General features: G+C 40.3%; 1 protein-coding gene across 2 annotated transcripts in view; it reads right to left on the bottom strand.

Annotated features, from left to right (window-relative positions):
• Positions 1-9,339: 9,339 nt before the first annotated feature.
• The window catches only part of TMEM200A (transmembrane protein 200A), a 75,617-nt gene continuing 62,540 nt past the window's right edge, over positions 9,340-22,416 (bottom strand). For both annotated transcript variants that reach the window (XM_086707824.1, XM_086707822.1), the window contains one exon: positions 9,340-12,993. In XM_086707824.1, the coding sequence (XP_086563950.1) occupies positions 11,510-12,985 (1,476 nt within the window). In that variant the 5' untranslated portion in view covers positions 12,986-12,993 and the 3' untranslated portion in view covers positions 9,340-11,509. The remainder of the gene's footprint in view (positions 12,994-22,416) is intronic.

Below are 22,416 nucleotides of genomic sequence, written 5' to 3'. Positions count from 1 at the left end.
CTGGGTCCAGTACACCTCCTGCCTGGGTGCTTTTTTAAGTGTAGCTGCCAATCTGTTTCTCAAGGTTTGAGAAGACTTCATTTTAGCCTAGGGGACTTTCTTCTTCTTTTTTTAATGATAAAAAAAAGTTTTAGTTCTTGGAAGATCTGTCACTGAGAAAGCAAGAAGCTTAGAATATATGCAAATCCATTCAATGATAGGTGAAATGGGGGAGCCTGGGTGGCTCAGTCAGTTGAGCATCTGACTATTGATTTCAGCTTGAGTCATGATCCCAGAGTTGTGGGGTCCAGCCACATGCTGGGCTTTACGCTGGGCATGGAGTCTGCTTGAGATTCTCTCTTTCTCTCTCTCTCTCTTCCCCTCCCTCCCTCTGCACTTCTCCCCTGCTCATGCAGGGAGAGAAGTGCACTCTCTCTAATAAAAAAAAAAAAAAATGATAGGTGAAATGACTTAATAATTTTTGAGTTTCTGTATCATCTGAGAAACTGTCTTTTAAAAATGTTTGCTTTACTCTTCCTGGCCTCATTCAACCTCTTCATTCTTAGTGCAAGCATTCTCCTTCCTCATCCCTTCCCTCATACTGTCAACAAGGATGCGCAGGGCTAGGGCAGTCCAGGGAGGCAGGTAGGTGACTGGCCAGAGTAGATGGTTAGTGCCCAGAACAAGGTGCAAGCTAACAGTGATGGCACAGTGGCTATGCCCACATTGTGAAGGGGGATTTAACTGTTTGAACTTTACCAACTCCTCAAAGGACAAACAATGTCTTATTGGGTTTTGTTTTCATGGCACTTAGACAATGCCGGGTACACAATGATCTTTCGAAAAGTGAGTGTTACATTGGCCATCTATGGGTGGGATCATGGGGGACCTTTCGTTTTCTAAATTATGCAGTTCCATTTTGTTGACATGTGTTTGGTTTTTAAATAGTGACCACACATTATTTCCACTACCACTAATAATCATGAAATAATATCACTGAAGAAAGTCCTGAAAGCAAAGTGAAGCAACAGCTTGGGGTGTCAAATCAAAAGGAAAAACCGAGACAGGGTTGAGAGGTTAAATAGACAGGGGACAGTTAATGGCAGGGAGAGCAAGAGAGGAAGATGGGAAAGACAGAGTCTAGGAAGAGCCAGCATCCATTGTCCAGAAGAGGCAAGACACAGGTGAAGGTTCAAGCTATCCCTTGGGGAGCTGCGGGAGGGACAGAGTGTGGAAGAGGGTGACCATAAACCTTTCTCAGTGTGTTTCTCTTATGCTTAGGGTCCTCACCAATGCCCTAAGACCTAGCTCCTTGGCCTGCCTTTTTAAAAAGATCCTGCTAATCTGAACCCCATGTTCCTTTCCATTTATCTCCTGTTCATCTCCAATTCAAACTCAGTACTCTAGGAAGGGCTTTTGTACAGCAGGCTTTACTTCTCCATGATTCTAGGTCTTTTTAATTTTTTCTTCATTTTTTTAATGTTCATTCTTGAGAGAGAGAGCACTAGCAGAGGAGGGGCAGAGAGAGAGGCAGACACAGAATCCAAAGCAGGCTCCAGGCTCCTAGCTGTCCACACAGAGCCTGCTGTGGGTCTTGAGCCCACGAACCGTGAGATCATGACCTGACCTTAACCGACTGAGCCGCCCAGGAGCCCCTGCCTGATTCTACGTCTTAACCTGAGCTGCAATTTCTCTCTAAGAGACTGTTCCTGAAATATTTCCCTGATTCACACCAACCCTTCAAGATCTAGTTCAAGTTGTTTCACTTTAGAGAGCATTACTTCCTTTTTGATGTGTTTTCAGTGTGTCAAAGATGGTGCAGGTGTCACGGAGGGTTCCCAGCGCCACAGACAGAAGTCACATGGGCGTGCACGAGATGCTTAACAATCTTTTAAAGAATCTATTTCTTTACCTTAGTTAATAAAATAAATAATGGCAGGATTTTATTTTCTCACTTAACTTGGAAGAGTGGATATTTGCATCTTAAATTTCTATTTTCCTACTCTGTTGGTTATCTGCTGTTAGCGCACAGGTATAAAATTTCACTAAGAGCAAGTTTCTATTTCAGGTTTCCATCTAGGAAATGAAGGTAATTTGCATGCTCAGGTAATGTTGGGATTCCTGGGAGACGTGAGCATGGGAAGATGTGCTATACCAGTCACAAGACCTTGGTAATGAAATGTACCTTGCAACTCTAAAGAAATGCTAACTGAAGGTAATCATTTCGACTCACAGATTCATGAAATTGTAAGATTATGTACACATGTACACATGGGTAACTGTTTCATTGATGAAATAAATTTCAGATAGGCGATGGGCCTTAAAGATTAAAAGCAAATATAAGGGACAGAAAGATGATACAAAGTTAATGTTTCAAAAAGGTCACTGACCAACTCTGTAAGTTCCGAATTCCTTTTGCAGTTCAGAAGTAGCTTTTCTGTGTTCTTTGCTTTTAAAAAGATATATACAGCTTTTGAAATTACTTTCTTATTCATTCTAGGATCAAGAGTACCACTGGATTAATTTCACCTTTACCTTCCTGCAATTGGTTTATAGACCAGTCTATGCCTTCAACTTTTATAACCAGCCACATACGTTTTCCCCTTCTTACCACAGAGATTTTTGCAAATGGACCCATAAGTGTAGGACAATGAAATACCGCCTATATTTTTCATCATGAACTAAAAAGTAAATTCTATGAATATCCATTAGGAGTTCAGTATGTTCCAACATTGTGCAAGACCCTGAGGCATCTTGATAAATAAATTTTAAATCTGGAAGAATAGAAATATCAAGCAGAGAGTCTACAACAAACATGTTTAAATCAATTCTTGGATTTCCTGGACTTTTCGGTGCCCAAATTATTCATATTGTGTAAAACACCAAAATTGACAATAATCTCCATTCTGCACAAAAGTCAACCCTTGGTTGACTGTGGGAGCAGTCAACAGAAATAACACATAAAAAGTATATACTTAGAAATACCCACATCGCACCTTCTCAGATATTCTCCCTTTTCTTCCATTGCGAGCCTGTGGCAGCGTTACCATCATGTTGCAGATGGTCAATACTCAATTCTAGGTCTCCTTTAGCCTAGCAAGCAGAGACCATAGCCATAAAATTGTGTTAACAAAGTAAATAATGGCATATACAAGTAAAAAAAGAATTTGAAAGAGAAGAACTCGAAGGATTCACAGATGAAATACTAAACATTTAAATATTTGATAGCCAGCTGCACTTTTAGGACTAGATATTTTTGGTATGAGTTTGTAGACATACAATAATTTTGTGTCAGAATTTCTTAGCGTGTATCATTGCCAGAACTCAAGCGTGAGAAAAGAATGGCTTCTATTAAATTTGCTTTGTTAAGGTGCTAAATATCTCGCGAGCCAGCATAAAACACAATGCGGCGTTTACACACCAGAGTGTATTTCACTTAGGTTGGTTCATCAGAGAATTTTTTTCCCGTGAGTTGGTAATGAGCATGCTGTACTGTAAGGGATGTTAATTATCACTTATACTAGATATGATCCAGGTTCTAAATGCCCTTTGATTCTTGCTCATCTATATTTTATTTGATCCTCTTAAGGTCCTGAGACAGCAATAGACTATAATAACAAACACAAAATGCAAGAGCCTTTGCAAGATATTTCCTTAACTCTTCAATTGACTGGGAAGTTCGTTTGACTTTGCAGCCTATTAACATTGTAAATGATAAACCCCATTTGGAATTGGAAGCCCTTTAGAGAAAGTTTACCGAATGAACACGGAAGTCATTTGAGTGTAGAAAGAAAGTGACTTCACTTTTTAAAATAATAATCTGTGGGGCGCCTGGGTGGCGCAGTCGGTTAAGCGTCCGACTTCAGCCAGGTCACGATCTCGCGGTCCGTAAGTTCGAGCCCCGCGTCGGGCTCTGGGCTGATGGCTCGGAGCCTGGAGCCTGTTTCCGATTCTGTGTCTCCCTCTCTCTCTGCCCCTCCCCCGTTCATGCTCTGTCTCTCTCTGTCCCAAAAATAAACGTTGAAAAAAAAAAAATAATAATAATAATCTGTGACCAGCTTTGAGCTATTGATGGCTCAATATTTGATGACTTCAAATTAGAGATTAATTCACAAACCCTTATGGTGACTGACAAAAATGAGCTGGAAAATAAACACTGATAGTATCTATTAAAATGTATGTTTAAGTCAAGTAAGGATATTTTCTCACTGCTTCAATGATTAAAAATTATAAGCTTGGTTTTATTCCAAAATAAAGTGTAAAGGAAATGCCTTTTGCTGTGCATGGGTTTTCAATAAGCATTAAAAACATATGGTATCCTCTCCTCTTTATCCCTCAAATCTCCCCCACTCCTTCCTTCCCTCCTCCTTGGCTTCCTGCCTTGCTTCTTGCACATGTGGTTTCTTGAATATGGATGCAAATGACTCATTTTAGTTTCATAAATCTTGTTCAAAGACAATATAATGGCTCAGACAGGCATAATGGCATACTTTTCATGGCAGAGTTACATAATTAATATATTAAAACACAGGAAATCAATGTGTAAAATCAATGCTAAAAAGTCCCGTTCCAAACTCTGTGCCTTGTCTAATGTCTGCCCCAAGCATATCACCCCCTGCACCCCCTGCACATCCTTCTAAGATGTGATGAAAGTTTCAATACTACATTTTCTGCCTCACATTTTAGATACTTTTCCCTTTACCAGTCCTAATAAACTCAAAATCTATTCACCAGATTTTGAACATGTTTTCTTAAAAACTTTAAAAAAAACAAAAACAAAAACAAAAACCTGGCTTGATTTTGTAATTGATGTAGACACTGGGAATCAATAGTCCAAGATTCAGATCCTGGTTCTGCCACTAACTTGTATGTCCCCCTGGGTGTCAGCTCCAATGTTCTTAATGCTCCTAAATTCCAGGCTTTTATGTTTCCATTAGCAAGTATTCAGTCTTTTGTACCACAAATATCATGGCCTTATTGTCTAGATTATAAGTAATTGCAACGCAAACAAAATCTCTAAATTTAATTTATAGTATGTGTGCTCTATACTATGTGTGAACACATACTCCTGGAGACAAAATTTTTACTATTTGGTGATGAGAAAGAACTAGAAAAGTACTAGAAGTCTCAAAGGAGTCAGTGGTGAATTAAAAGGGAGGAGCAAAAAATAAAAGTAGATTTCTCAATCATTTCTGTAATAAAGTAACTATTGAACCAGCCAGTTGTAAAGGAAGCAATACAAATACTCAAAATTTAAGATTATGGTGAAAACTGACTTGATGCCTGAGAACGACAAGACCTGTCTAGAGTATCTCGTATCCTTTTTATTACTTATTTTCTCTTTTCTCACAGTCAACAGAAGGAAAAATATACATGGAAATCAGTTTACCAATTTACCAGTTTACCAGTTTATCAGTTTTAAGAATAGGAATTGACTTGCCAACGTTTAACGGCTGAGTGATCTAATTCTGTCACTTTTATGAACGCTGTTCTTGGACAGACCAGCTTTTTAAATTCTATCTCGAGATGGCATCAATGAGTAAAAGGCACTTCAGTGAAGTTGGCCTTTTTCCCTTTTGTGCCATCATCCTGAAAGAAACTGCATATAGAAAGAAATATAGAAAGAAGCCAACTGAATTACTTCAGTTTGAATTCAGATCACAAAAGACTTAGATCATTAAATGGGGATCTGATCCAATATCAAGGCGATTATTATTATTGATATTAGGTCTAACATGGGATTAGATACAGCATAGGGGAAGGGTAAAAGGGCAATTCTTTGGCAGTAAGTGAAAATAATCCATGTATGGCCACTCTAATTCAGAAAATGGTGATTAAGATCTTTGAACAATCTAAATACCATAGCAGTTGGATGCATGTATATCATTACTATAGGTAAAGTTTTGGTAAACAGATGGATCTTTTTAAAATTTATTTTACTTTTTTTAGTCATTCATGGCATGTTTCCATAAATTAAAAAGGGTTAAATTTGAACTGCTAAGACATGTAATTAAAAATTTATCTTTAGGAGATTGTTAATTGCTAGTACAAGATCCATTTTGATGCAAAGCTGTGCTAAAACAATGCTTCCTTTTTCCTGATATTACCACTGTTTCTTCTAAAATTATATAAACAGAAACACTCATCTGACCCTGAAAACTTTTCAATTGATTGCTGCTCTTAAGCCAAGAGCTTAAGATATGCTTTTATCCAAATATGGGAATATATATATATATATATATATATATATATATATATATATAAAATTTTCTTTCTGGAAGTTTGTACCTCTTAATCCCCTCCCCTCTAGCAACCGCCAGTTTGTTCCCATTATTTATGATCTGTTTCTGGTTTTGTTTGTTTGCTTGCTTGTTTGTTCATTGGTGTTGTTTTTTAGATTCCACATATAAGTGAAATCATATGGTATTTGTCTTTTTCTGTCCAACTTATTTCGCCTAGCATAATACCCTCTGGGTCCATCCGTGATGTCGCAAATGGCAAGATTTCATTCTCTTTTATGGCTAAACCATATTCCATTGGGTCTATAGCCACATCTTCTTTATCCATTCATCTACTGATGGACACTTAAGTTGCTTCTGTATCTTGGCTATTGTGAATAATGTTGCAATAAACATAGGGGTGCATATATCTTTTTGAATTAGTGTTTTCATTTTCCGCCAGGTAAAGACCCAGAAGTGGAATTACGAGATTGTATGGAACTTCCATTTTCAGCCTTTTGAGGAATCCGTATTGTTTTCTATGGTGGTTGCACAAATTTATATTCCCATGAACAGTGCACAAGGGTTCTCTTTTCTCCACTTCCTCACCAGCATTTGTTATTCCTTGTCTTTTTGATACTAGCCAATCTGACAGATGTAATGTGATATTTCATTGTGGTTTTGATTTGCATTTCCCTGATGATTAGTGATGTTGAGCATCTTTTCATGTGTCTGTTGGCCACCTACTTTTTAAAATTATCTATCAAAGTCAATATTTCCTGCTTCAAAGAAGCTCTATCTCTTTTGTCTAAATTGTTATACTTACATTGTCAGTTAAAGTAAATTTAAAGTTGATCATACATCCTGGTTTGGGTCACCTGCTATCACCTGCTTTGCATGCTTTCATCCTGCTTATTAGTCTGCTGACAACTGGTTCACTTTGAAAAAGCTCCTTTGGTTTTGGAGAATGTATTAATTTCCTATGGCTGCTGTAACAAAATATACAAACCTAGTGGATTAAAGTAACGCATATATATTCACTGACCGCTCTGGAGGCCAGAAGTCCAAAATCAGTTTCACTGGGCTAAAGTAAATGTGTCAGCAGGACTGGTTCCTCCAGAGGGCCTAAGGGGAGAATCCATTTCTCTGCTTTTTCCAGTATCTAGAGTTTTGTCCCTTCCATTTCTTGGCTTGTGGCACCTCCCTCCATCTTCAAAGACAGGGTCTTAGCATCCTCTATTTTCTTTCTGGTTTGGTCACATCATTTTCTCTGTGGTCAAATCTTTCTCTGCCTCCTTCTCATGAGGATTCTTGTGATCACATTGGACCCAGCTGAATGATCCAGGATAATCTCCCCCATCTCAAGATCCTTAATGTAGTTAGAGTTACAAATCCATTTTGTCATATAAGGTAATACTCACAGGTTCTGGAGAATGGGACATCAACATTTTTAGAAGGGCTTTATTCATCCTGTCACCAGGAATACACTTGGGCATGGGATGTGTATGGGGTAAAGAAGGTGGGAAAGCTCTTACATAACACTTTCAGACAGTAATAGTAATGCTACATGCTCACTATGTGCCCACCTACGTACCATCCTGGAACCTCTATGAACATCAATCGATTTAATCTATACTAGTCAGAGAGTGGGGCTGGCAGTCAGTTGGTACTCACCAGTGGTCTTGCCTCAGCACTGACAGAAGCCAGAAAGTGGCAGCCAGGTGCAAATCCTGGTACTCTGGGTCCAACATCCAAGAATCTAACCACTCTGCTCTACTGCGGTGCCTGCCCCTCATTATTTAAGAAGCAAACTGCTGCAGAGACAGTAACAGGCAGTGGGTCTCCATCCCAGGGCATCAAGAACCCTGAGCCTTAGAGTTAGAGCTTTATTGCTTATGTTCTTACTCATCTCACTTCGTAGTTGGGGAATAAGGCTTGAAATAAGAAATTAATTAAAATTGAATTCAGCGAAATTGAGAGATTGATTTACTCAACACTACACAGCTGGGGTGGTAAAGCCATTGGGGGCATACTGTGTTTTCCTAACCTACTCTAGGGTAAGAATATTCACTAAGCTCCCCTACTTCTCAAAGGGACACCCCTTGGCATTTGTGTTCCCCTCCAAATTCATACGTTGAAATCCTAACCCCTCGTACTTCAGAATGGAATCATATTTGGAGGTAGGTAGAACCTTCAAAAAGGTCATTGAAGTGAAAATAAGGCCCATAGGATAAAGCCCTATTCCAATATGACTGATACTTATAAGAAAAGAGACATAGAGATGTGCATGCAAAGGAAAGGTCATGGGAGGCCATAGTGAAAAGATGGCCTCCTATAAACCAAGGAGATAGGCCTCAAGAGAAACCAAACACCTTGCTTGACCTTGGACTTGTAGCCTCCAGATCTAGCCTCCAATAGAAAATAAATTTCTATTGTTTAAGTCATCCAATTTGTGGTACTCTGTGATGGCAGCCTGAGCAAACTAATACATCTCAGATAGGCCACAGGTCTTAGAAACTCTTTGGGCTAGAGGCAGGTAGCCCAGAGCCAGATACCGGAAGTTTCCCAGAGGAAGAAATGGGAGTTCCTAAGTAATTTTCAATATTTATAAAAGCCTAAAGGAAATGTATAAAATGCACTCTAAAATTCCAAGTACTTTTGGGTAGAATTGTATCAAGTCAATATGGTCACATCCACTGTCTCATATTCATCCGAGGCTTTAAGTAGCAACATGTGTCTGATTAATTTAAGGTAAAGTTAATCATTTAATAAAGTTGATTTGTTTGGGAAATAAACTACTCAGGGTGTTTGATGGAGAGAAGGTTTGAGCAGGAATCATTGCTTTGAGCCCCAATTCCTTTATTTGGATTCTCCAAGACCCATGCTGTTTAATCTTCTTCTAATTGCTACAGCTCTTTCAGGGGGGAACTGAGCAAATTACATGGCTTTAGTCATTTGTCACCTCAGGGGTGTTTACAGCCACTGTTTTCAAACCTGGAAGCATCACTGACATATGCTAGGTGCTATATTTCTGGTTATTTTCCTGAAATTTTAAGTGAAAATGATCCCAAGTATATTAGTCAGGGTTCTCCAGAGAAACTGAACCCATGGGAGATAGATGATTGATAGATAGATAAATGAGAGATATATATATAGTGAGGTTTATTATGAAGCATAAGCTCACATAATTGTGGAGGGCAAGAAACCCCACAATCTGCCATCTTCAAACTACAGAGGCCCAGGAGATCTGATGGTGTAGTTCCAGTCCAAACTGAAGGCCTAAGAACCAGAGGAGATAACGGTATAAACCTCCATCTAAGTCCCAAGGTCTAAGGAGCAGGAGTGCCAATGTCTGAGTTCAGGAGAAGACAGATGTCCCAGCTCAAGCCCAGAGAACAGATTTGCTCTTTCTCTTTTTGTTTTATTCAATTCCTCAACAGAGTAGGTAATGTCCACCTGCACTGGTGGTCTTTCCTCAGGTGACCGATTGAAATGAGAATTTCTGAAAATACCCTCACAAACACACCTAGAAATCTGGGCATCCCTCAGTATAGTCAAGTTGACTCAAAACATCAATCATCACATGAAGAGAATAAATATGAAAATAGCCTAATTCAATAGGTGGATAGACTAGCGCTTTAATCTAATGGAAACAAAATAAGAAAGCCACAGAACCCGACACATATACTAAAGTATCAGGTGCCTTCAGTGGAAGATATTTTGAAAGTTCAAAAAACAGTATTTTAAACAGAATTGTACATTTTATTTAAAAAGCAATAGCAAATGTAGGAAGAACACAAATTTCTATTAAGAACAGAAATTTATTAAATGCTTGATAGTAAAATATTGAGCCCACTCTATTACAATACACAGGCTTGGTGTTCTAACAAGTAACATGGTCTCAAATCAGGGAAGCCCGTGACGCCAACACAAGCTGGAATCGCGGGGAGCTACGAACAGAAATGTATACTCTTTCTCCGCTTCCACAACAGCTGCAATACTGATGCTCAGAAACATTTAGGCATTGGGAAAAACCTGTAAAATTTCCTGAGTATTCCATTAAACAATTCTTAAAGTCACATGTTACCTTAATGGAAAACATAAACATTTTCTAATGGAAACATCCATTTTAGTATTTATTATCTTCAATAACTGAGAACCAAAATCCCCAAAAGGCCTTACATCATAAGAAAATCTTTGGGGTCATCATAAGGCTTTCCTGCACAAGGTAAATTTCAAAGCAATTTTTCAAGGACTAAATTTTCTTGAATCACCAAGCGAGTGAGAGGCAAAGATAAAAAAGAAATGTCAGGGTTAGCTGATTATTTTCCAGATAACAGGATCTAAAAAATATTGAGGGGAAGTGAGGATTTGGGGATGAGTGGATGTTGGATAATAAAAGAGATGGCTAGGAAAGGTACTGAGACTAGTTAGCATTAACTAACCCGTAGTGTATTTTTGTTGATTAGTCAACATTTTCTTCATGTATATAATTATTTCAAGATAGCATGTCTACAAACTAATTGGTTCATTCCTTTTTCAAGTTAGTTGCAAAGAAATTTTGATTCTGAATATCTAAAGTTATAGCTATTAGCATTTTGATATTTACCCCTACAAATCCCTGGCATTCTCAGCCATGGTGCTTGAATACATGGTTTCTTGATAAAATATCACTAAAATAGAAGTAATGCTGAAAAAAAATACTACCTACCTAGAGCTCAGGGTACTGATCACAACCAGCTTAAACAATTCCTATCAATTAGCTCAAGTAGAACTAAACCAGTTTCACGAATTCACATTATTTAGCTCGCCCAGAAACCAGATCTTTTTCCTATTAGATAATTTAACCAATTTTGTAAAAAAGCAATTATTTAGAAAATCACATCTAAGATTTGCACTCATGCTCACTTAGAAGTATATATTGAATCTTGGCCCTAAATTTGGTACTTCTAGTCCACACTTTGGTACCTTACCTCTTCCAAACTGGACACTTCATTCTATGTATATGACCATCAATGAAAGAACTTGAAAGTAAGGAATGCGAGCTTTAATTCAGATGGAAGTGTTCTGTATTCATATTAATAAGAGAGATAATCTTTTCAAAGGAATGGAAAATGTAAAATCATTTGTGATAATATAAAGTGCTGCAATCATATGTAACCCAAACATATAACCATCTCCAGTATAAACAGCCAGGTCTAACACTACACATCATTTGATTAAAAGGGCTTTTAACCAATACTTTAACAAGGAAACACTGGTGAAAATTGTTTTAAAATATGTAGCCTTGTAAAATGATATATTTCTGAACATTAAAATCTCGTTTCAGAAGTTCCCCGCTTTAGGTTGTTACTCAAAAACTCATCATGTTCAAAACTCAAATTATTGTGAGACCTTGAAATCATAAGAAGCTTCTCCTTATTGGTAAAGTCTTTTTTGATTGCAGCTTGGGGTACAAGCAGCCTCTCCATCGGGTCCTCTTTATTCTCTAGTTTCATATATCCTTTGCTGTTGCTCCGATCCAACCGAGGCCAACTTGGGTGTTTTCGTTGTTCTGCCTGGACAGTTAGGGTGGAAGGACCCCGGTCTAAGTCTAAGGATTTTGAATGTGACGAGAGCAAATGTAAAGATGTGTTGGACCCAAATTGTCTTCTAGCAGCCCCAGGAGATAAGAGCTGTCCAGCCCCAGGCCCAAGGGCCACAGAGGACTTGTACTGGCTCGACAGAGACTCCCCGATGGAATGATTCCTGGGGAGCACCATGCTGACTGGCTGGAAGGACTCATTGGCGTTGGGCAAAGGGACCACAAGGGAATCCATCGACAAATTCCTTGACCTACTTTTGAGGTTCTCAGCGTCCTCGGTGATGTTATCTATACTGGGCTCATCAATAACACAGTTATTCAGTTTGATCACAGGCAATGTAAAAGCGCTGATGGACGATGACACAATTGATTTGGTTTCACATTTCTTAGGGCCGCTGGTCTTATCATCAGTGGTTTTGGAAGGAGGTGGATAGAGGCCAAAGACAGACAGAGAGCTGTCAGCAAGCAAAGGTGGCATAAGATGCCCCAAACTCTTATTTTCGTTTAGCGCCAGCTCATCCTCCTCGACAGAGCTGTCCATGCGAAAACTGCTCCTAAAACCTGAGAAAGGGGCAATGGTATTTGCTGCCAGCCTCGAGGCACAGGAGCTCCCATTCTGTTTTACTTCTGTTTCTCCCATCAAACCAGTGTAGATACCATTCATATGCTTTTGCTCCTTGATTCTTAGCGTGTGGATGTCGATGACTGTGGAATAGATATCCCTCATGTGTATGATTTTGGTTTCTTTGTCACGGTTCTCATGAAGAATGGCATTTGCACAAATGAAAATGAAGATGCCAATCCCCATTGTGAAAGGGCCGAGCATTTTCATTTTGTCAGAATGCAAATGTTGCTCAAAGAAGCGAACCACCACGCCGCCTTGGTTCCGAATGACCTGAGTTTCGTTAGTCGACAGTGTCGTCTCAGCATCAATAAAATGTTCTTTCTGGGGCCAATAGCCGAGGACCGCCATTGCGATTCCTACAATGGAGATAAGCACTCCCAGAATGAGAAAAAAACCAGATGGGGAATAAAGCCGGATTTTGCCTCGAACGACTACGACATCGGCCTGTGGCCGACGCCTGACTGGTTTCTTCTCTTGGGCAGTAGGTGATGGGCTGAGGTTGACGTGATGTTGTGATCTGGCAGAGTCTTGCCTTTTCAAGGCAGCCAGGCCAGTTATCACTCCACCGGTTGCTATCATAGCTCAGTCTGTTCTGAAAAGAAGGAAAAAAGATGATAATCCAATAGTTCTGGGGCATGCTCGTCAGTTCAACAATTGTTTAGATATTTGTGCTGTTGTTTCATGATGAAAAGGGGCCATCTTTTGAATTGACATAGTTTGGGGAGAAGTTTTGTTTACTGGATAATGTAAAATTCTGAAGATTTCCTTTTATGGCTGAATTAGTGTTTCTATTATTAATGAAATGTGAGCTCAAAGTATATTTTACTTTGATAATTTTATCACTTATTATATAAAACAGTCCCCTGGTCACAAAGTACTCTCTCTCTCTCTCTCTCATACACACACACACACACACACCATCTTTCATTATCTGTGTAATTTTAAACAAATGGAAAAATTCAGAACACTTAACAGGCCCCAAACCATCAAACCCTAGACTCACAAAGAAAATACATTCCAGCAACTCACGGTTTAAAATCTCCTCTTGTGAAAGTCACCAATGAACTCTTAACTACCACATTTAATTTCTCCCTCTCCATTCTCAACTTCCTTATTTCTCTGTTTCCATGGACACTGCTGACCCCTCCTTCCTTGAAACTCTCTCTTATCCAGTCTTTTATGATCCTAAGTCTGGCTCTTCCCTGACCTCACTCACTATTTCAATTTGGCCATCTTCCCTCACCTACAAGTAGACCACCTTCCCCTGAGAAGCATATCTCTGGCCATCTTCTCTTTATACCCTCCCATGGCATTCATATCCACTCCTACATCTGCCACCATTACCTCTGTGCTAATGAATCCCAAGCCTGTATTTCAGACTGTAGCCTGAGTTCCCATTTCACATCTCTGACTCTCCACTGGGGAACTCATGTACATTCATGCATCGCTAGAAAAGCTTAACTCCCCTTCCACCAGTGTTGCTTGACTTGTCTGACTTCCTTAATGAGGTCACTTCTCAGGTTTTACTCTTCATAAGCATCTTTAACTCCTCCCTTTCTTCTTCCTCTCATCTTCCAATTGGGTTCTAAATCCTAGAAATATTCACAACCTGCTGTCTCTCAATTCTATCCTCCAACTTAATCCTACCCTTCCCAGCCCATGTCAGCTCTAAGTTACTCTTAGTAGACCATTATCATAACTTCCCCACTGGCCTTCCAAACTCCCAATTTCTCTTCCTCCACAGTCAAAATTATACGCTGAGGACAGGTTAATTATCCGATTATTCTCAAACACAGCTCTCAAGTTGTTTAAAGAGTGGAATAATGGATACAACATTCCCCATCACCTACCAGAGTTAAATCTGGGATTTCAGACCTATGGGATTTAACTTTATCTCTAACTGCCCCCTTTCATTTACATAAAGCTAAAACCCAACAATATTCTCCGTAATTGATAGTATACTATTTCTGGGACTTTGTGAATAATTTCTCATTCATCTAGAGTCCCCCTTACCCTCCATGCCACATTTCACGTATTAAATCTGGCTAGTCATCAAAGTTCACATCCCACTACCTTTAGGAAGCCCTCTCTGACTGACTCAGCAAATCCCACACGAGCCATTTCTCAGAGCATTTTAGCAAGTATTCTATAGCAACTGCTGTATTATAATGCCCCTCTTCTTTCACTTGTTGTGGTCAAACATCCTGTTCGATTCATATCCTATTACCAAAAACATTCAATATGACTTGCACATAGACAGTGTTCAAGAAACATTTGCTTAAATGTTCAATAAGAGAGTAATTCTTTTCCTGAGATTTGCTGGCTGGCCATCACACTACTCTACTAACTTTCCTAGTTAAAAATATGAACAAACAAAATTAATACCGAAACAAAAAGCAACATGTTGTGAGTTGGTGAAATATTTGTCATTATTTGTAAGAATAGTTCCCAAGCTGCCAGATCTGGCTGGTAGGAAACAGAGGATATTTTAGGACTCACAAGGTCTCTGGCAAATTTCTGAGAGAGTTTCTTCACCGCATCAAATCTCCTCTTGTGAAACCAAGCTCCCCTTTGGAATTGCTATTTATGATGTCTGAATTGTGTTTAAATAACCAGGGTTGTGGATGATAGCTACACTTTTAGCTAGCTGAACAAGCTGGTGAGGGAAGCCAGCCTTCAATGGAATTATAACCAGGATTAAAATAGTTCAATGTTGAAAGAACGGACTATACTGTAACCCATCGCGCAAGTCTATGAAATTCATCACAGTATACATACTGCAGTTCAGAACTTCTCCCAAACCCTGGCTACCATGGAGCTTAGTGTCGACCTGTGTTTTCTTAATCCCCGAACAGCGTCAAATGTTTGAATAAAATACTTTGATTAGATAGCAGCCATCTAACTCAGTTATTTCCAGGTGGCAGGATAAGGATTTAGTTGGAAATCCTTCTGAAGAGAATGAAAACAAGGGCAAAGGCTTTCATCTGGTTTGAAAGCCACCACCGCGAATGACCGTTCCATACAGAGTCAGCGTCCACCTCCATTTGTTAAAACACGCCTGCGAGCATTGCCACTCTCCATTCCTGAGGCTGACAGAGGAGAGGAGGCTGGAAGAGAAAATCATATTTGAGAAAGATCGATGAGGACAGGAAGGGAGAAAAGAGCGACAGTGAGTGGGCTTTGTGAGAAAGCAAGCAGGTCAGACTAGACAGGAAGAAAAAGCAAGCGCAGGGGCGCCTGGGTGGCGCAGTCGGTTAAGCGTCCGACTTCAGCCAGGTCACGATCTCGCGGTCCGTGAGTTCGAGCCCCGCGTCGGGCTCTGGGCTGATGGCTCAGAGCCTGGAGCCTGTTTCTGATTCTGTGTCTCCCTCTCTCTCTGCCCCTCCCCCGTTCATGCTCTGTCTCTCTCTGTCCCAAAAATAAATAAACGTTGAAAAAAAAAAAAAAATTTAAATAATAAAAAAAAAAAAAAAAAGAAAAAGCAAGCGCAGTTTACATGTGAAAACTTACAGCAAATGGAAGGAGAAAAGGGTCCGGGAGGAGTTTAGAAATAAAGAACCGGGTGGGGGGAAAGGAAAGGATCCCACAGCTTCTTCAGCCAGGCTGCCCTGGCCAGGCACAGACAAGGGCGCCATGACTCTCAAGGATCCGAAGTTCAGGTTGGGCGCCAATGCACTCCGTTAGCAAGCTTCTGTGATAACTGAGCCCCAAAGTGACCCGACAGGAAAGCAGAGGTGCTTAAACATAGCCACTGCTTCAAAGAGCTTAAATCCCAGTGAAGGAGCTAGTCTATCCCCATAAAACAGAATTAACACCCCTAGAATGAACATTTCTATCACGGAGGACCATTACTGCGGCTTCTTGCAGGTGACAGCGTGCTAACTTTCTTTACAGTGAAAAGTCACATGAACAGCATTTCAAGTAAGATCAAGAGAAAACAAGGCTGGAGAACAGAGCCCAGGCTTGTCCCAAGCACACAGCTCACCACTGAAGGAGGAAACCAGGTAAGGCTCGCGAGGAAGGGGAAGGCCAGGTCTTGGAAGGTAGCAAATGTCATTCCCAAGTGCTTCAATATTACATTCATAGGCAACAGGACTGGAGTAAGACACAAACACTGTTGTTACCATCTTAGGAAAATTAGTCTCCAGGCAGAAGCAGTACTGAGGGATGGATACTGGTAACAGCATAACGATGCTAATGGCAATTTTGCAAAAAGAAGCCTTTGGATCTGTAAACCTAGAGGGAAAAAACGCACAGGCCTCCGTACCCCCAAACTGCTATGTCAACTTGGTCTACAGTGTTCAGTGTGGGTGAAAGCAGCTGAAATCTATTTTCTAATTTATTTTGAAAAGCCACACACATCCCTCCACCCCACACTTTGACCACTGTGCGTGTGTTCTCTACCATCCCAGGCCAGGGCGGGGACTTACTTCCTCAAAGATCCAAGTGAAAAATTTCACTACGACGCTGTATTTCATTCTGATCACTTGGGCACAGAGTTTGTGCCTCCCAGTCTCTCTGGATCCACAGCTTTACCTAACTTTTGGAACTTGAAGAAAGCCCTGTGGCATTCCAATAGCGCCCTCCTCCCAGGAAGGGCACTGTCAGTCTGTGTAGATACTCAGTAATTAGTAAACACTGATACCTGCTATATGTTCAGGCCTGAAGAATATAATAATCAGCAACTATCTTTTTGAGAAGGCCTTTTGACTAGTTACAAATAAACCGAACTAGAGGGTCAGCCACACTCACTTTCCGTATTCTCCAAAAAGACATCATGATTTTGTCAGAAGTCAAACTGAAAGACAGATATAATCATCTGTGGACAACCAAACATTAAAAGAAATAGTTGAAGTTAACTTTTAGCTCCATATTAATCAGCCTGTTTTCCATTCCCAGCGTCCAGAAAATCAGCCACAATGTTGCTAGCAATAGCTATTATGAGCCTGTAACTTACACAACGCACCTTCTTCCTCACCATGCAAACCAGGTTCCTGCTAGGCTGTCTCCGGGCCTTCACCGTCTTACCCAATCATTGTGGGTCTCAGAAATCAAACAGTAGGAATTCAGTCTCAGTGGCTACCTTTCTCACTGCAGGTGTAGACTCTGGCACTCACTCATGCACTCTTCTCATCTACTTGCCTGCCTGGGGCTCACCTTTCCTTTGGACCATGTTTATTCTACCCCCTCAACCAAAAGCTCTTTCTCCTTCACTGAGCAGATTCCCACTTTGCACATCATCTATCAACACCACACCATCATGTCTCATCATCAGGCTTAAGCTCTCCTATTCTTGCTCTGATAATCGCTTTAAAAGCCTTGTTGTTGCGGTCCTGTGTCCTTTCGCAAGCTTATGAACATTGTAGAATTCGCTCTCCACGGCATTCATCCACATTTAGGATTCACACCCTCACGGAAGCATTTTCCTGTACTCTTATGTCCTCTTCTGACCACACGGACCGACTATTCCGACCGCACTGTGAGCCTCCCACACCTAAGATATGGCTCCCGACGCACACACACACATACATCTGAGACAATGATAAGTAAGTATTCTTGCAGAGTTGGAAAGACTTTAGATGTTTTGGCTTTTTTTTTTTAATTTTTAATTTAGTTTAAGTAGTCTCCACACCCAGGCTTGAACTCGCAACCCTGAGACTCAAGAGTCGAATGCTCTACTGACTAAGCCAGCCAGGTGCCCCTTAGAGGTCTTTGAATCAGACGTCCTTTCAGGAACGCTGTCTAAAGTCTAACAATGAATTAGCAAAAAAGAATAGGATTGGAATTCAAGGTCTCCGACTCCCAGTCCAATGTCCATTCTTGGTTAAATATTCCGCTTTCTTTTTATGTCATGCTATCCCAGTGCCTCACAGAGTGTCGGGAATGTGATAAACGCTCAGCAAGTTTATCTGTTGACTATGAACTCACTTGATTAATGTCTGCATATTACTGAAATGTGCCAGAGACCAGGAACACCAAGTCAGTAACATTTGGTCCCTGATTTCAATGAGTATGGAGTCAAATCGGAGAGCCGTCAAATATGTATTTAAAAGGAAATGTGGTGCGCCTGGGTGGCTCAGTCGGTTGAGCGTCCAACTTTGGCTCAGGTCATGATCTCAGGGCTTGTGAGTTCAAGCCTTGTGTCAGGATGTGTGCTGACAGCTCAGACCCTGGGGCCTGCTTTGGATTCTTAATGTCTCTCTCTCTACCGCTCCCCTGCTCACACTCTGTCTCTCAATAATAAATAAAACATTAAAAAAAATAATTTTAGGGGCGCCTGGGTGGCTCAGTCGGTTAAGTGTCTGACTTCAGCTCAGGTCATGATCTCACGGTCCGTGAGTTCGAGCCCCGCATTGGGCTCTGTGCTGACAGCTCAGCACCTCGCATTGGGCTCTGTGCTGACAGCTCAGCACCTGGGGCCTGTTTCAGATTCTGTGTCTTCCTCTCTCTCTGACCCTCCCCTGTTCATGCTCTGTCTCTCTCTGTCTCAAAAATAAATAAACATTAAAAAATAATAATAATAATAATTTTAAAGGAAGTGAACTGAGGCACCTGGGTGGCTCAGTCGGTTAAGTGTTCAACTCTTGATTTTGGCTCAAGTCATAATCTCACGGTTCTTGAGTTTGAGCCCTGCACTGGGCTCGGCACTGACAGTGTGGATCCTGCTTGGGATTCTCTGTCTCCCTCTCTTTGCCCCTCCCCTTTTATTCTCTCTCTCTCCCTCCCTTTCTCTCTCAAAATAAATAAATAAGCTTAAAAAACTAAAATGAAATGAACTAATTGTTACGATGGTGTTATACTGAGGAATGCTCTTTCCCACTCGCTGGAGGAATCAGGGGAGGGTCCCAAGAAGCAACAGAATGGAGGCTTAGTGTATCGGTAGGTTTGCCACGCACACGGATTCTAATTCATTTTTGTTCCTCACAAGGTCTGTGCACTATGGTTTTTCTTCATCCTCTCAGCCGAAGTGTGCTTATCATCCCATATATATTTGCTACTGTCTTACTTATATATTTGAATTTTTATTCTTAGCTCAAGGTTTAAAAATTCACCAGAATCTGAGGCTATCTGCCAAAAGAAAGCAAAAATTAATCTGTGCCTTCAGGACCAAACAAAAACATTATATAAAAACCCCACGTGGCATCCACAAATGTGACAGATGGAAATATTTTCTGTTCAGCTAGAACGGTTTTAGGACTTTCTTCCCAATAGAGACATTTTAAACTTTCAGAGTAGGATTTTTAATCTATATCTTTACCAGAGTTGGAAGAGACAATGTCTGTGGGTGACTAATAGTTCAATTATATTAAAGTTTAAAAAATAAGAATAGAGTAGAAATCATTTTTTAATGTGTAGCACAATGGTTTTGCACATGGACACTGGAATCACAGAAACCTGATAGCCATGGAACCTTAGACAAGTTGTTTTAAATTCTTCTTTTTAAAAATTTTTTTCTTTTATGTTTATTTATTTTTGAGAGAGAGAGAGAGAGAGAGACAGAGTGCGAGCAGGAGAGGGCAAAGAGAGAGAGAAGGAGACACAGAATCCGAAGCAGGCTCCAGGCTCCAAGCTCTCAGCACAGAGCCCACCTGACATGGGGCTCGAACTCACGGACCACGAGATCAAGACTTGAGATGAAGTTGGACGCTTAACCAGCTAAGCCACCCAAGCGCCCCGAGTTGTTTTAAATTCTTCTTATCTCAGTTCCACTATCTGTAAGATGGCAAAAACCTTCTTTAATACATACCATATGGTGCACTGGAGGCAGAAGACCTGATGGGAAGGGCTTGAATTCCTCCACACCACTTAATGGCTACAAGTGAGCAACTGACTCAACGTCCTAGAGCTTCAGTTTCCTCACCTGTAAAATGAGGATAACACTGGTTGTTGCAGAACAAAGACAATAATGAATGTGGTGCACAGCTCAGTGTCTGGGAACGAAGGTTCATGTTAGTGACATTAGCTGTGTCTACTATAAGGTCATTTTAAGAATAAAATGAAGCAATGTCTAAAATATTTCCTGTAGCGTTGATTATAGTAAATTCTGAATAAACAACAGCTGTTGTTATTAACTCTTTATTCTCAGTACTATTACCTCTTTCATCGCTCCACTAGGCAAACCAAAATATACTTTAATACATTAAGTTAAATAATTAATGATGGCTTACTGTACACGGAGAGAAAATTACGGCTGCAAGTTTGTACTGGGACGTGGAGTCTAAACCTATCTGAATGCAGACCGTATTTTAGTGGCAGAAGCATTAAAAATTTGGCAGTTGTAAAGAAGAGCTGCATTTCTAGGAGAGAGAGGCAGGTGGGGGTTATAGAAGAATATAAAGCATGCCTTTCTTTTTCATTCTATTTCTTCAGATTTGGAGACCTGTCTTGTGACAAAAAAAAAAAAAAAAAAAAAACCCACAAAAAACCCCAGCAATAATAAAAAATAAAGTAGGAAAGCCCAAACCAGTTCATCTGATGGTTTTACTTATCTTAATGATGCTGTTGAACCTAATGCATGAGTATCGGATCAATTCTGCAACCACCATTCTGTTTCCATTGGGACCCTTGGGCATAAAACGGCCTGAAAATGAAGAGCAATTTGGGGCTTGGGGACACAGGGACTAGAGAATTTGCCATTAGAGGGATATAAAGTGAAAATTGCAAAATATTAATTTTGTGGCAAGAGGTATAAGCTATGATTTTGTACACTATGAAGACCTTTGCTGGTCTGCCTTGGAGAGAAGGGTTTCTTAACATTCAGTATGGTTCTACATCATCATGAATGCTAGAACTGAAGGGAAATACAGAATTTTTTTATAATTAGCAGAATGATACCCAAGTCATTCAATACAAAATACCATTTTATGGTCAAGTACATCCTACACAGGCAGAAAATGCTAGGGACAGAGAATGCGCTTGGAAATCTATACATGTTCTTTGTTACTGATGCCTTCAGAACCCGCCAGCCTGATAAACTGTAAACTATGGGTCCAGATCTCTTATGAACCGTGTAATAATGACATGGAACAACTGCTCTGCGAGGACTAAAAGCCATGAAGCTCACAGAACACAAAAGTCTTCAGGAGGCCAAATAACAGATCCATAATGAGCTTTTAGAAAAAACCCTGCTGAGACCCAGTGGGAGATATTTTCCACAGGAAGAGAAGAAACTAGAAGCCCATTTCCCCCAAAGTAGAAATATGCTTCCTGCCTTGTACCCTAATTCTTCAAACCTGGACAAGCTCTTCCAATGACTGTCACACTCCCTGTTCACTGCAGTTCCAAGCGGGAAGTCGACTCGAAACTGATGTCCAGGAGCTATTGTTAAATGAGTCACAGATTTACTAAAATGCAGGAGATTAGTTGAGATATTTGTGGATCAACAGCGAAAAACATTTAAAACCAACATTTAAGTTGGACTGTGTATACAGATTTCTCTTCTGCAGAAGAACATACACGGTAACTTCACTTAGAGGTACGGTGGCCATGTATTTGGAGACAACATTGGAAAGTGAGACTCCAGCAAGTGTTAATAACCTTTCCACCAATTTTAAATGCCTGGAAAGTCCCAAACACACTGTTGACATTCCTATAGGAAGGAAAGCTGGAGCATGGTAGTAAGTTTCAATTCTACTTGTTTGGCTTTCTAACAATAGCTCATGTAAGTCCACCAGTTTTGTATGTAACACAGCTGGGCCAGAACTGTTAAGGATGCCAAACTTCTTACTTTCTTCTCTACTGCATATTAGCAACCATTTCTCACCAGAGCGAAACAGAGCTGTGTCATCACATGGTAGCTCAAGGCTGCCACGAAGTATTTTTAAAACCCTAGAAAAATATTAGGAAATAATTCAAACCACATCATTTCCACTAGAGAATTTCTTTTTGCCCGTAAGTGAAACCTGAGGAGGACTGCCCTTTAGGCAAGGTAGGAACAGGTGTGAAAGGCAGCCTCATGAGGCAGGGCAAGACCAAACTCCTCACCAGTCACAAAAAGAATGAATGTATTA

This window comes from Puma concolor, chromosome B2, assembly GCF_028749965.1.
Source record: "Puma concolor isolate L17-30 chromosome B2, mPumCon1.1.hap2, whole genome shotgun sequence".
NCBI classification, from domain to species: domain Eukaryota; kingdom Metazoa; phylum Chordata; class Mammalia; order Carnivora; family Felidae; genus Puma; species Puma concolor.
This window is presented reverse-complemented; position numbering and strand designations above follow the sequence as displayed.